This window comes from Triturus cristatus, chromosome 7 (assembly GCF_964204655.1).
Source record: "Triturus cristatus chromosome 7, aTriCri1.1, whole genome shotgun sequence".
In the NCBI taxonomy this organism is placed as follows: Eukaryota; Metazoa; Chordata; class Amphibia; order Caudata; family Salamandridae; genus Triturus; species Triturus cristatus.
Genome location: NC_140590.1, coordinates 1782547999 through 1782563958, shown reverse-complemented (window position 1 = coordinate 1782563958; position 15960 = coordinate 1782547999). Strand labels below are relative to the sequence as shown.

The window sequence follows — 15960 nt, the reverse complement described above, 5'->3', positions numbered from 1 at the left end:
CTTACCGAATTCCGCCCGCTCGTGGAACTCTGTGTAATCTCACTGAGTTTTTATGTAACTCTGGGAGCTCTGCCCACCCTTAGGTGCAATAGGAGGTGAAGATGGAGTTAAAATGACAACTTGAAGGAAAAGAGTGAAGTGTAACAGGTCCAGGGGGAAAAGGTAAAAAGTGAGAAGAATGACAGAATGAGCTGGAGGTGAGTAGAAGAGAAGGAGATAAGAGGCAGCAGTGGGGGTCAGACATGGAATGAGGTTGAGGTGGTGAAAGAATGAACAATGTGATTGCATTATAGAAGGAGAAATGGAGGTGGTGCTTTGGCAATGTGGTTTGCAATAGCTCAAAAAATAGTGCTATATGTGAGTTGCTTATAACATTATGTCCTGCATTGCAGGCCATCAATATTTCACTGCTGATTGCTCCTCTGAGTGCACATAAGTATGTATTTCAAATGGACTCAGCATATTCAGTCTAGCTGTCCCCATGTCTGTCTGTTACCCTCTGCCTGTAAGCCATCCAGATGTGGTCCTCTGTCATTCTTTTAAACCGTATTAAGTGCATGCTGTGGCACTGTGGCAAAATGGACAGACTAAATGGCTGTATGGGTTGTAAAAGGATGATGGGTAGCCTCGGATCATGACAATCTGTAACAGAGGTATGAACTGGTGCCCGAAAGTGAAATCTATAGCAGTCGGTAGCCGTGACACTTTTAGCAAGCACAAGAATAATAGTAAGTCCAGCAAAATCTGTTGCACACTGAACATCCTTGTCTTATTTGGACTGCAACTCTTTGATGCCTGTAGGTTGTTTGATTCATTTGATAATCCCATTATTAGCAGTTTCCTAGAATATCTGAGCACCATGAAATATTCAAGCACATTTATTTCAAAGGACTGCCACTGTATGGCAGCACTGTTGACACATAATCCTGTCTGCCGGAAAACAAAATAACACCACCAGGTTAGCTGCTCTTCTGCAATGAGACCTTAAGTTGTAATTGGGTTGTGCTTTCTGGCAAATATATCTTATGGACTAATCCATGATGTGCTGATTCCAAGAAAGAATGCTTCTGAAGACTGTGGCAGTCCCGGAAGTACTAGGAGTTCCCTTCAGATTGATCTGCAAGACCCAGGGAGCACTAATTTTAAGTGGAAAGTTTGGTTTTGCCTCATTTCTTTCGAAATTGTCTTAGTAGTGGCCCCCAATAAAGGAACCTGGATTGCAACATCCTGCAATGTGGGGTGGAATTTATGTAGCACATGCAATCACATAAACATCACATACCATAACTGGTATTCGAAGGCAGAGCTTAGAAATTAACCCATGTATCCTGGACTATTAGTTGCGAAGCCACATCTCATCCAAAACAGACCATGATTCTTCAGTAGTAGTGTGTAGGTGATTCCTCACCAGGTGTATTCTATAACAAGCCATACACAACTTGAAACAACTGCACACCAGAAGGAGGGAAGAGAATCAAAGGTGAAGCAGATTACCTTTTCTCATCTTAGTGAATGGATTTGATTCGCATCTCCACATGTCTTTTACAGACACCTGCTAAATGACCTTTTCTTAGGAGCTCTGTTCTTTGAAACTCCTGAACAGAGGGTCACACCCTGTCCGCACCGGAGTGCCCATTTAGTAACTCCAGACTGAAGCCGGTTCTGTAAAGCACAGGTTGCATCGGCGATCTGTGCACCAATTAGATGAAACAGGGTAGAATTTGTAGATCCATCTGTAGATCTACAAGGCTTCCTGCAGAGATGGCTTTCTTAGTTTAGTTCAGCGAGAGCTTCATGTGCCCTTTGATCTAAAGTTATAGCAATAGAACTTTGCTGTCAGGTGTTGTGTGGACTTCTGAAGTAGAAGGGACAATTTTATGTCTTTCCCGAGCCCATGTTGGCACTCTTGTGTTGCAGAGACAGATGTTACAAGAAACCATGTCGTAGGGATGGACCTGCAATTCTCAAGACTGGATGCTATCACTTTTTGTCAGAATTAAGAGTTATGTCATCCATGTAGTAATGTACTGTAACAGCTACACCTGATTTACTTGTTTTGACATGTTTTGTCTGTCTTCAGGGTGGTTTTGCCTCAACTGATGAGATGTGTCTTGCATTGCTTCTCTACTATCCCAGCAACAACATCTCTCAGTGCTTGAGCTCCCTGGATTACTCCAATGTCTCGTCATTGGTTGGCCCAGATATACTCAGGTATGTTTGTGTTGCCATCTTGTAATGATCTAAAAAAACAAATGAGTTATTGTTAATGATTCCAAAACTTCCTGTGGTGCTCCTTGTTCTAAGAGGTGATTCGCCAACTCAGACCTGCTGTTCTGTAGGCTACATTTTAAACAAGCTCTGGCAAAGACAATAGGCCCTACTTGAATGTGATGACGCATGCAAAAGTAGACAGACGCAAATTCTGCTCGCATACCATTGCACATGAAAGTGATACCTATTGGTTTTGCAAACAAATATTAACTTTTTAAGGACCAGATCCACAGTTACCCACACACTGTTTTTGTTGAGCACATACAGAAGATAAGTGAACAAAGTGATTCTGGAAATGTTAAGTTGTTAAATACATGTCAAACACAAGACTATGCCTTGCCCAGCAACTAAAAGGTATGCCTCCTTTCCACATACATTCATCAAAACTGCACATAATAATGGCAACATCTAGCTGCAAAAAGTACAGGATGCATAAAAAGTACATGCATGCATATGGACCCATTTCAGGTGTGAGATTGCTGATGTTTTAAGCCAAACAGCTTTATTTTAGGAGTCTGTCAGCTAAGTTAAAGCCAAAGCGAAACATACATTCCACCGACTTTTATCCGAAACTTCTCAGTTTAGTTTCAAAATGTTGGGATGTATGGAAGTATTTGGGCTTGCAACCAGATCTGAGTCCTGTAGACCTTGCAGCCATGTTCATGATGGCCTGAAGTTTAAAACTGGGAAAGTGAGCCTGTAAAATGAGGACCCAACTGTTCTGCAGAAGTAGGAAAGGCGGCTGAGCCCCTTCAAGCTGAAGCAAAACTCTCAGGGGAGAGCATGGGGCTCATCCATGGTGAGGCCCTCTGGTGCAGGGTCCCTCCTAGGAAGACCCAGGAGCATGTTTTCATGGAGAATGTAGGCTGGGGCTCAACAGCAGTAGCAGCAGAGTTGGTTTCACTTTCTCTGCTGCTGAATTCCCAAATCCCTCCACACATCAAAGTCCCCTTATGAGGCCAGGCATTGTGCAAAAGGTTACACTTACTAGCAGTACAGAAGGTATTGACAATGTGTTCTAGATGTAGCTCACTAAGTGCATTTCGGTGTCAGAAGTGTATTGCAATCTGTCACCCTCATTAGATGCAATCAATGATGTTATCAGTGATGTAATCAATGATGTAATTTGAGATGCCAGTGATGCTATCAATGACGTAATTGAACATGTCATGGGTGATGAAATGTGTATGGTCAATTACAGTGCATGGCAGGAGGCTTTAGGTTAATATTTTTTGACATCTTTACCCTACTATAGCCTCACTTTGACCTTTCTTTATTTCAGTGAATTTCCACTGTTTATAATAAAGTACAATATTATCAGACATATGTGTAACTGTTGGGTATAAATATTTTACTACTCTAGGTAGAAATTTACTGAAAAACCCAAGTGTATATAGTAGACACTTCTCTAAAGTGACAAAATGCAGTTTATATATTGTGTGGTTGTGCAACCTCGCCGTGTAATAAACTTACTCCCCTCAATTGGGTCCAGTCAGGTGTAATTATAAAACCGTAGCTTAATACTGGGTACCTGTGGCTTCGAGCAGTCAGGCTTCAACAAAGCAACTAGTGCAAAGCCTTTAGAACTAATGACATTTGGATAAGAAAGAAACATGTCTCAAAAGAAATTCAACGCAAATTTATAAAGATATATATTTTTATGATTTTTTTTTTAGATAACAAAACAAACCAGAAGGTACCTGTGAAATAGATTTTTAAACAAATCATAAATTCTTGCTTTCCCTTCAAAATGCAAACTAGAATTTGCAGTTACTGCAATTACAGGTTACTTTGAAAACTTTTTATAAAGTTGTGTTTGGCTACTCCAGCCAGCTATGGATGACCAACTCAGGCAGGGAGTGAGTCATGGAGGCCAGCAATTCTTAGCTGGGCAGTCACTCTGCAGTCAAAGCAGTCTCCTGTCCAGTTCCAAGCTCGAAGTGCACACCACCATAGACGTCAATGGAGTGGTCCTTATCCACGGGATACATGATGCTGAAGATTCTGAGGATGCTCATATGGTCATCAAGGGTCTGTCTGGTGCCACCCCTCGATCTAGGAGTATGGTGGTGTGACTTTGGCCAAGGAAGATAATGTCCCTTGAAGTCCAGATGAAGTTCAGCTAAAACCCATTTGCCACTGGTCTTGGCTCATAGCAAAACCAGCAGTTCCCTTTGACTGTGGCTAATGTCCTTCAATGGGCGACCAAACACACTTTGACAACTGTCAGAGGTCCAGCAAACTAGGGTGCAACTTTTGATGTTCATGGTTGTCTCTCAGGCTGCAGATTCAGCAGTCGTCCGCGACTACCAACTTTACCATGGCGACTTCTTTGTGGCCCTGGAGCTGTAACGAGAAGTCAGCAAACTGACTGTTCACCCCTTCTGTCTAGGGTTCAGGACGACTTTTCCACAAGCAGGGAACCACAGGAATAGTCATCTCATTGCTACCCTAAGAGCAACAGGTGCAGTCTCTCTTTGATAGGTCCAGGGAACAGCAGGGCAGTCCTTCTGATGCTTCTCCAGTACATACATTATCGGAGGTCTGGGTGCCAGGGGTGCCACTTTTATGGCCACAACTTTCCTTCAGGAGATGCAGTGAAATTGGTCCAGGTTGGGGCTAAATGCCCTCCTCCCCGGACAAATTGCACCAGGCCCCAGGGAGGAGGTGCCAAGGATGGAAACCAGTCAAGAAGGGACCACATGCCCTTTCCCCAATCAATCAGTCTGGGTCACCAGTGCCGAAATTGGCCAAGGGAGGAAGGCCTTATAGCCAGCTCCCACAAAAAAGCTTTCTGGGCCCCAAGATATGGGGTCCCTGGGGCCAAAATTTTCCTGGGGAGAGGGGGCTGCATCTCCCTTATAATAAAGCTGGTCCGGGGCCATAATCAGCAAGGGAATGGGACAGTGTGCCTCCCTTGCCCCTGTAAAATGCACCAGGTCCAAGGGATGGAGTTACCTGGGGCCAAAAGTGGCCCCAGGGAGGGGCGGTCCCTGAAGTGCACCTGCTATGGAGGATGTGGTGCCCAGGGCTGAAATCAGCACTGTAATGCCGGTCATGTGCGCCCCCGCCCCATAAAAATCACACCTGGGCCAATGTAACCATTTTTTAGACAATTGAGCACAAGCACTGGTCAGCAGTGTCCTAAGGCCAACAAAAATGATTTCAGCAAAAAGTGGAGGGAAAAAGGCAAAATGTTTGGTGTTAAATATAGTGCTGGACCTGGTCACCCCCAGTGGTAGTTGACATGACATCACACACCTATTGACCAGCGGTGACATAACAATCTACTTCTTTTGACATACATAGCCCCACATCAGACTCCTAGTTATTATAACGTGACTGAGAAGAGCAATATAAAACCAGGTGTAGTGTCTTTAGAGCCTGGAGTATGATTGTGCTGCTTCCTAGGCAAACCCTTTGATCAGGGACCCCCGTGTCTCAGGAAAGAAAGGACATCCGAAGTAGCAGGTGCTGCCTCTGCCCACCTCTCAGTGATGTCCGTATTGTACGGATAGCTTTAGAGGAGCTGGTCTACCTATAAGCGGCTAGCCTCAGGTGCTGAAGGACTTCAGGAACCTGAGCCCTAATTTGAGGGCTTTGTTCGTAGAGCTCCAAATGGTTAATTTGACCTTTAGTTCTCTATTCATAATATTTGTTATTCATAATAAAACCAATAGAGAAACAGTGACTTGTTTAACCAATCTGTCTTTTGTTTTCCAACAGGCCCTCTGCCTTGAACCTCCTGCCCTGGACCCCTGAGAATATTACATTGCTGCAGAGGATCACAAAGGAAGCACTTCAGTATAATGAAGTGTTACAATATAATGTAAGTTCTTTTCTATTCCCATTTCAAGAATTACAACTCTGTGAATGGTGGTATATAGATAAACCTATATATTAATAAATTGATGTTCATTAACCTAAGCAAGCGCGCCTTGTCAGCTAGAGTGCTCTATCAAAGAAGGCAAGGTGCTGTGGAAAATTTATAATTTCCTCATGAGATCAATATGGGTTTTCCTTCATGTCAAGAATAAACAATTTTAAGAGGCATGTTCTATAAAGAGGGCATGATTGTGCAGGGTCCACTGAAGAGTTCTGGCTTAAGCATGAGCCTCCAGGTTGAAATACATGTTCACTGAACCACATTCAATTGAATCACATACATGTACTTTCAGTCCAGTGCTGCACTATTGGGAAAATACGGGCCTTTTATTTTATTCAATGTTGGCATTTGGGGAGTACCTCTACTCCTCAAAGAGCTTCATTGCTCTTCTAGACAAGGTCCCAAAGAGACCTCATCAGCCGTGCCCAGCAGTGACATTGTAGCAAATTTAAACACAAGAGGAAGGTTTCATGTCTCTTCAGACGTCTAAATGAACTATAATGAAATCATGGTTTCTTGAGTAGCTGAGGTGAGATCTTACTACTTGATGCAGAACATTGTGTGTAGCAGAGTTTTGGGTCCCTTGAAACCGTTTCAGAATCCCTGGAGGGAAACCTATAAAAATATATCTGACTTTCATGACCACATAGTCCATCTTATGGGCACCTGTGTGCATCTAAATAAGAGTCTTGAGACTTCCATACTCATCACCCTTCGAGTCACCATGAATACTCCTTCCTGGTCTTCATCACGACCAATGAGGTGAAACTGTCTTCACTCACTTCTACGTCTCCTCTTGATTCTTGCCCCATGCATCAATCGAAGAGTCATTAACAGTATTACTCTAACATTGACCACCTTGTGAAATGCTTAACTTCTTTCAGGAAAGGTGCTGACTGCTTGGAAAGCACATTTTGTCTCACCTGTTGTAAAAAAAAAAAAAAAAAACCCAGGGCTTGACCCTCCTTATCAAATTATCTACTTATCCCCTTACTCATTATCCATGCCAAACTAGCAGAATCTGTTGTAAACAATCAGTTGATGAATTATCTAGAACGTCATCCTTTCCACCTTGCTCAATCTGGGTTTCATAAAAACGTATTTACTGAAACTGTTGTGGCAAAGGCCACCAATGACATCCACTTTATCATAGATGATGAAGTGGCAGCCTTGATACTGCTTGACCTATTGGCTTAATTTGACACCATCTGTGCCATCCTACTAGAGCTGATCTGGTTTTGGTCTCAAGGAGACAGTTTACAACTGGCTTGCTTCCTTTTTGCAAGATCAGTCAAGCAGTACTCCAGTTACTCCGTCCCTCAAGAAAAGATTAATGCAACCGTTAATATCTATGCTTGACTATTGTAACTCTCTACTGCTTGGCCTTCAAAATGTTATATTGCCAAGACTTCAAATGGTATAAAGTGGAGCAACTTTCTTAATCCTGGGGCTGAACAGAAGATCTTGTATCTCCAAATACCTGCTTCAATTTTATTGGTGGTCTTATTGTCTAAAAATGTGTTTATAGCATCGTGTCTGTCATGAAGCCTTTGTTACTTCTACCCAGTAAGCTACATGTCTTCCTTATTCTCCTGGTACCTTCCTATGTGAATCTTCCATTCTAATACACATCACTTGAAAGCTTTAGCAGAAACCTGTGATCAAGTTAAATTCTGTTCATCGAGCACATCAATGCAGGGAATGGGCACACCGCTCACATCACACCTCAGTATAACAAATAATTAAACATCAGAGGGAAAAATAGTCCCACCTTATGTTTGCTCAAGTAGCATGGGAAAGGCGGGGGCAAAAGGGATGGATAACTTAAACAACCAGCAGGAACAATAAAACTACCATCTACCCAATAACCTGTGTGGTAGGTGAGACTGAGATCAGAAGGAGAGCAGGCTCAACAGCATGAATAAGGTGCTGAGCGCCTCCATGCCAGAAATCTTTTCTTGTTTCATAGGGTCATATCTTCATATTAATGAGCCTCTTGCACCACCACAGCATCACTTTTTGTGACATTACAGTGGCACAAATCATAAAATATTATCGGAGGTCACCCAAAACCACTTTGCATGGCTTTGAATGGTCTCGTAGATAAGGCAAAGCACTGCAAATTGCTGTGTTGCCCTACTCTGCATTAGGGAGGCGTTCCATGGGTGTTACGGTGGGTATTCCGATGCAAAATCCATGGATTTTGAAGCTTCCCAAGATTTACAAAACCATGTAAACCTGGGGATGCACCAAAACCTTGCGCCTCCCCAGGGGAGGCACAGTGAGGAGGAATAACTTTCTCCTTGTTTTTTCCTCTTCATGTGGGTTGCATTCTGAATCATACATGGAAAGAGGAAAACACCGTCCAAGATTGTTTTGGTGCAGGAAGGTGCTCCTTCCTGCACTTAAACAATCCTGCTCACAACACTGTGTTGGCGTTAGGCTGCCAAAATGGTGCCAGTGCTGAGGGAAAGGACAGGTATTCACTATTAGATGAATACAATGCAATCCAGCCCTTTCACTTTGACACAGCTAGGCAAGGTGACTTGCTGCGCTGCCCTATGCCCAAATCCCATAAATGAGGCCCTTAGTTTTCATTTAGGTGCGGTAGTCCTGCGGTTTTCAGCCGTTTAAATATATATATTTTTATTTTGAAGTCTGCTGCTTTTTCTAGGTAATTCAACTTGGATCCTGTAAAAGCAGGATCTCATACAACTAAACATATTTTTTAAACTAGTGGCAGCATGCCTAACCATCTCTTAATATGTCAGGTTTGTCATGTAAACCATAACTGAGCTAGCACCAAGAATTCTCTTGCCCCCACTTCTGGTTATATGGGTGACCATGTCTATCATTTGTTTGCATAGTACTTTTCACCCTAAGTGGGATGGGTATGCCCAGAGGTGGGCCTCTTGCTTACTGTGCCACTAGATTCAAGCTAGCCTGGTTGAGGGGTGATACCCCGAAAACAGTCCTAGGATGCTGGTTTTTGCTCAAGGGAGGACCTGGCTTGGCAGTTCGGCCTGGACTGTTCCCATGAGGAGCAGGGTAAAGACTGATTTACATACGGCTGGATCTGGAGCATAAGAATGATGGATTCAACCGAGATCTCTTGACTGGGGGTGAATGTTTGATTTCCTCTGCATTCCGTCCATCCTTTGTTTGCATAGCACATATGCAACCTCAGCAGGACTCCACACAACTTAACTGAAATAGTGAATCTTTAGGAAGTGCAGTGCCAGGACTGCAGCATCTTCTTCCTTTGATATTCGTGAGAATCTCAAGACCCAGACTTAGAAAGGCCTGAATGCATTCACCAGATGTTTCATTTCAGCCTCTGGTGAATCATAGCTATAGCCACAAATTATTATAAGTTTTGTCACTTCATAGCTGTTCCTTTTTACAGAGGTTTGTAACTCAAAATCCCCAATTTTTAAAAAACTTTTTTACCTTTCAAATGTTTGTTTGATCCAAGTTACTTTGTGGCCATTTTATCCAAATGTATCTCCATATCCGAAAATCTATACTTTTTGTTAACTGTCGTGGCAATTGTATCACTTCGGAGTTCTGCTACTCTGGATTCATCCTGCGGCTCCCAGCAGGAACTCCAGTTGATCATCCCTCAATTGTTCATCTGTTGCACACAGATCCAAAGTATATTGGGAGCCATGTTGCCTGGTGTGAAAATAATCTTGTATTTCCTGCCTACATACGGTCCCCATGGCTCTACCCTCCTTGGGTGGAATATTTATTAAAGTTGGCCATTTATGAGATTGCACCATCACTTTCAGGCCTCAAGGCAGTAGATCTTTCCCGAAGCTGATCATTCACTGGAGTCTGATATTGTAAGTCCTCTCTCCTGGCCTTGGACCACCTCCTAGTGCCAGCTCATCCTGGTGCCACAGTGCCCAGCTTTCAGGAGGCCATCTTGTAGTCCACAATTCACTGCAAGACTTGTGTACACTCGGTGGTGATGCCTATATCCGTATCACACTTGGGTAGCTGGGATGCTCATCAGGCACTACTGTGCACCTGGCCATACCGCAGGGGTGCGGTTCCAATAAACGCAGCAGCCTGGGCACTTGGATTTTCCTTGGAAGCAACATGTGGTTGGGTAATTGATATTTCCATTTAAGGGGGCATTCACCCACTTCCGCAAATTAAGGGCACAGACGGCTAGCATTCATTAATTTTCCTGATGTTTTAGTGTTTCTTAATGATAAGGTCTTACCCTTCCTTGACCTCTCATGGTAATGGATATTGAATGGCTAGGGTCCCAAAAGAGGTTTAGTCAGTACTTGGTGACAGAAGCATATCCCTCAAGTGGTCAGAGAGAAAGTTAGTTTCCTGTGGTGACCCCGGAATGAACAAACATGGACAGTCCAACAAATAGTGTCATTCTGGAAGGAGAGGCAGAAGAGGTTGCAGACAGTGATCAGAATCCACAAACATCTGACTCAGTTTGTGGGGCTCCGAGTCCAATACCTCCAGTGTTGGGAGTAAGAAAATCAGTAGATATATGGTTTATAAATGGTGTAACGAAGCTTCTTTTGGACCTCAGGCAAGCAAGAAAAATGGAGGCGCCATCCCTGAGTTTGGAAGTAAAATCAGCTATAATTGGGGTGCAGTGCTCCCTCAGCCTCCTGGAACAAGGTGCCACTTAGACCCTAGCCCATATGCTTGCCCTTGGGTGTAATGGTTGCACACAGGCTTGCCATGGGTGACCCAACAGAACACCCACTGCAAGCATCTGCTTTGCGGACATGCTTCCAGTAGGCAAGTATGCTGACAATAGGTGATATCAGTGGGAGCTTCAGAGCCTGCAGCATGGCTCACAGCATATAACCAGAGGAAGACCAGGCAATATCATGTGCCCCAGATGAAACCGTATACAGAAAGAAAGTAGCAAAATTTAACTACCCTAAAAACTAACAGCTAAAAGAAGCAGGTGCAAACCCTGGGGAATTGATAATTTGCCCAAGAACCAAGGGCATAGCATCTGTGGTAGTGTACAGCACACATTCGTGCATCTGACCTGTATCACCCCCCCTGCTTTTGTGTATGCAAAGGAATTTGTACTGGAAGGGTATGCTTCAGGTACAAATGCAATCCTGGACCTCACCCAATGAACTTTGCACCATGGTGGGAGAATATGTATTGTGTGAAGCAACCCATTTGTGTGCCAGCACAGCAGATAAAACCATCAGCAAGCCAGTCCTAGCAGATCTAGTTCCCTGCAGCACATTTGGAGGCTGCTTTATGTGGAAGTTAATCTTTGTAACTCAAAATGTGACTAATGCCTCCTTTACTTAGTCTACAGGAAGAAACACTTTAGATGTACCCCTAAAGTCAGGATCACTGAAATAAAATGGCAGTGTTGCATTGACTGCCCATACTGTTTATTTATAGTTTGTGTATGTTTCCTGTTTTTAGGACAAGAACTAGTCAACTCATTTATTAAATACCAGTTGGTAATTTACTGCTCCCAGAGTCAACATGCAGGGACTCAAAGAGGGGAAATGTCTTTATTTCTTCTTATTACTTCTTCTTTCTGTGTGCTACATTCTGCAGCACACAGACAGAAGAATATGCCTCGCAGGATTGCTTTTGTGCAGGAAGGTGTCCCTTCCTGCACAAAGAAAACCCTGCATGCAACGTGCATGGTGCAAGGGTTCCTGCATTGGTGCTAGGCTGCCAAAAGGCAGGAACACACTGTATTGCCTTAAATACGGCACATTTCTGCCTTTTCCCTATCACTCAGTGTAGCAAGGTGACTTGCTGCGCTCCACTGCTTACATTCCTGTAAATAAGCCCCTTGGGTAATAACTCCCTAGGTATTGTAACACCTTTCACAATGTCACAAAGGAGGTTAAAAGTCAGAGCCCCATACTACAACTCTTCACGTCTCCTGCACATTGTGACCAAGTCACCAAACTTCTAAAACTATTGGAGTCAGGGTGAGTCATAGAAAAATATCTTTTTGATTTGTAATTTGGAGAACACTGATACAATGGGATCCTTATGGGAGCCATGAAGAAATCATAAATAGGGATATTTAACATGAAAGCGCACTCACATGTTAATTTTGCTTTAGATAGTCTGATGTAAAGGCCTTTGGGGGCATTAAAGTGCACTGAATTTAAGCCCGGAAGGGGCCAGCAACTAACCACCTTCACTAAGAAGGGATTTGTTAAACTCATCACTGGCCGGTGAGATGGCTGATGTATGGGCTTTGAGAACTAACTCTGTCCGCTCTGTTTTCTGCATTCAGGGATCCCGCTCATCGACTTCTGGCTACATTCGCAACGTCACCGACTCACCAGTGACTCCCTGCAACAGCCCAGCATCCCCCAGTCCTGCTTCAACTACATCAAAGTCACCATTCACACGTCCAGCTAACACCGGGCACAGCTCATCTACAGGACAATGTCGGCTCCCACTGTTTTTTTCCCTGTCGGTGCTCTCTGTGAAATTTCTATTTTTCTATTTCTAGAGGTTAAACATATGCATGGAACGGTCCAAATAGGCAGAGTTTAAGGCCAATAGGAATAAGATGTTCACTTACAAACAAATATATATATACAGCACACTTTGCTATACAATATCCATAGATCAGGAACAGACTAATGCAGACCCAGAAGTTGGTGCAAAGTTTATTGAATGCACTGCACCTCCGCCATGATGTTTCTGCCTACAGGAGGCCTTGATCACATGACTCGCAAGAGGAGTGCTTCCATACTTTTAAAGTGCAAGTGTGATAACTCGTGACAACACTCATTGCGTAGTCATAGACACAGGAGTTCCTCAGATCACATTAGTGAGGCAACAACCGTAAAACATTCATGGTGTTTTAACTTAAATACATGGGAGCAAATAACTTAATAAATATTCATTATACCATAAATATTTAAAACTAGGCAATGTAATAAAAATCATGAATAAAAACTTTCAATAAATAAAAGCTTCTATTCCTAATTTCTATGCATGTTAAGACTGATGTGGGACCAATATAAAACGAAAGGGGAGGAATTACTGCAAGTGCATATTAAGAAGACATATCGTAAAACAATTTATACAGTCCCAAGTACTGCTGTTGGACCACGGGGTCACCTTTGAGTCCTAATTTCCTGAAATGTGAAGTGCTAATGCAGATATATTTCGCCCAAGTGGGCCTTGTCACCTCCCTCTATGCTGTGTTGACAAAGTGCAAGTGCTAGATAAAGTGCCACCCTAATAAACCAGCTACGGTTTATCAATGTGTAAAAGTGCTGAATAGAATTTTAAAAAAGGGGTTTCAGGGGCAGACCAGAGAAATATACAATATAGGAGATGGTGCAAATATGGTAAGATAGCTACAAGCAGGTGAAGTCCTCACTGGAGTTGAGGCCCTGTGGCGTCTTGGTATCCAACTCCAGGATATACCTGGTTTCCAGTTCACGAAGCAAGGCTTCCCAATTGGCACCCCTTCTAAGGGGTAAGACAGCATCCACCTCCAAGTACTGTAGATGGTCCAGACTATTGTGGTGGGAGTATTTAAAATGTCTGGCAACCGGGTAGGATGCATCACTGTTGATCGCCCTGATGTGCTGGAGTATTCTTTTGTAGACCTGCCGTTTGGTACTCCCTACATAATGCAGGCCACACGAACACTCCAACACATACACTGCATAATCTGTTTTGCACGTGAACATCTTGGTCATGGGCACTGGATTAACCTTGAAAGTTGTTTTACTAGTACCATACTTACTAGCTTTGCAAGAGGTACATTTAACAAACCCCCTTTCTGGAATTTAACCAGGTTTTGGTTGTGGTAATTTCTGGGCTACTCTTAACCAAGGTATTGTACATGGAGCGTGCTTTCCTGAATGTTGTACTAGGGGTTTTGGAGAGTAGATCCACGAGTACTCTATCATTGCATACCAGTACCCAATTCTTGTTCAATATCCTGCGTAGGGACTGGTGTGGTTGTGGGTCAAAATCAATGTGGTAGGTTGATCAGACATAGCGGTTGTTGTATCAACTCGCCTAGCTTTATTGACTAGTGCATCAGGTCTGGGGATTAGGCACCTTTTCTTAATGGCATTCTCAATCGTGATAGCAGAGTAGCCCCTAGCCAGGAATCTATCCCTTCTGTCCTCCTGAGCTTTTATGCAGTCATCCATGCTACAGATACGCCTGCTTCGCAACATTTCCCCAAAGGGAATGCTACGGACGAGGTGTACCGGATGATGACTAGTCGCATGAAGCACTGAATTCCCCGCTGTGGACTTTCTGTGTAGCAGAGTCTCTAGTCTACAGTTATTGACAAACACCTCTACATTGTTATGTTATGTTATGTTATGTTATGTTATTCATTTATTTCTATAGCGCACGGCTACTCAAAAAGAGTGTCCCGGCGCTTTAATTCAGGAAACACTGTTTCCCTACTTGTGTGTGCTGTAAACTGAAGGTTGAGATTGTTATTGATCTTTTCTATAAAGTGGAGAGCTAGTTTTTCCGTGCCTCTCCAGATCAGAAACAGATCATCAATATACCTACACCAATGTGACACATGATTGTTCAAAATATCACCAAATTGTACCCTGAGGACCTCTTCCTCCCACAGACCCATGTGAAGACAGACATAGCTGGGGGAGAAATAGGCCCCCATTGCTACTCCCCTAAAGAAGTTGTTATCCAAACATGTCATAATCATGTTCAATAGCATGTTGTGACTATATAGGCACATGTGTTTAAATAGTATTCAACTGCCTTGATTTCGTCCTGATGGCAAATACTAGTATTAGGGACGTGACATCTAAGGTAATTACAAAGCACTCCGAGTCCCATACAACATCACATTTTCTTAAAAAAATCACTCGTATCCTGGATGAATGAAGGTAATGTTCCTGGAGAAAATGGTCCACATAGCGTGAGGTGTTTTCCATGAGACTATTACGGGCTAAAATAGGCCTCCCCGGTGGTATATCAGAATCCTTATGAATTTTAGGAATGAAATAAAGGACCGGGGTGACTGGAGGATCATTTTTGAGAAATTTAAACTCCTCTGTGCTCAACAAACCAGTGCTTTTCCATGCCAGGAATTTTGCATAGAAGTTGTTCCATGCGCCTTTGACTGTACAAATAGAACACATTCTGTAACATTCCCTATAGTTCTAGATAGAATTCACGGGGCCATAGCACCACATTCCCGCCTTTAGCTGATTGACGAATGATAATGTTCTCATTCATTTGCAATTTATTCATCGGGTGAAAATAACGGTTATTTTGTTGGGTGTATTTGTGGCGAAATTGGCCTGGTATATGCTGTCCACTAGTTATAGTGGGCACCTTGCACCAGTCCAAACAACCCCTTATTGATGATAGGTTAAAGACTGTCTTTATTGAAAGCTATCCTAGTGGTAGCTATGGAGCACAGCCTTCAGTCTTGAAGGAATGTAAAGCAGCTGGTTTTACCAGTCTATAATTGCTTGAATGGCTAAATGAAAGGCAACCACAACAGGTTTATTTATAAAATATATGTATTTATTACTAAACACACCCTGCTAGTCTCTTTATGAGACTAGCGGTCAAAACACAAGTTACACTTAAAATATTACAGTAAAATAGCTCAAATACGCTTGAGGCCCTGGGGCGAGCCAAAGTATATAATAAAATAGTGGTATAAGAACCCCGACTTAACTAGACACGAGGCCTAGAGCCTTTAGAATTGCTGGGACGCCAAGGAACCACCTAAGGTAGTGACACAGGGGACCCACGGAGGCCATGTGCAGTGTGAGAACACCGCTGCGAGCTCCCGTTAG

General features: G+C 43.2%; 1 protein-coding gene across 1 annotated transcript in view; it reads left to right on the top strand.

The window, feature by feature from the left end:
* LOC146813102 (putative DBH-like monooxygenase protein 2) overlaps positions 1-13118 on the top strand; it is a 100859-nt gene extending 87741 nt beyond the window's left edge. The window contains exons 11-13 of the mRNA XM_085620078.1: positions 2081-2211; positions 5998-6100; positions 12429-13118. Coding sequence (XP_085476204.1) covers positions 2081-2211; positions 5998-6100; positions 12429-12650 — 456 coding nt within the window. The 3' untranslated portion in view covers positions 12651-13118. The remainder of the gene's footprint in view (positions 1-2080; positions 2212-5997; positions 6101-12428) is intronic.
* The last annotated feature ends 2842 nt before the right edge of the window (positions 13119-15960 follow it).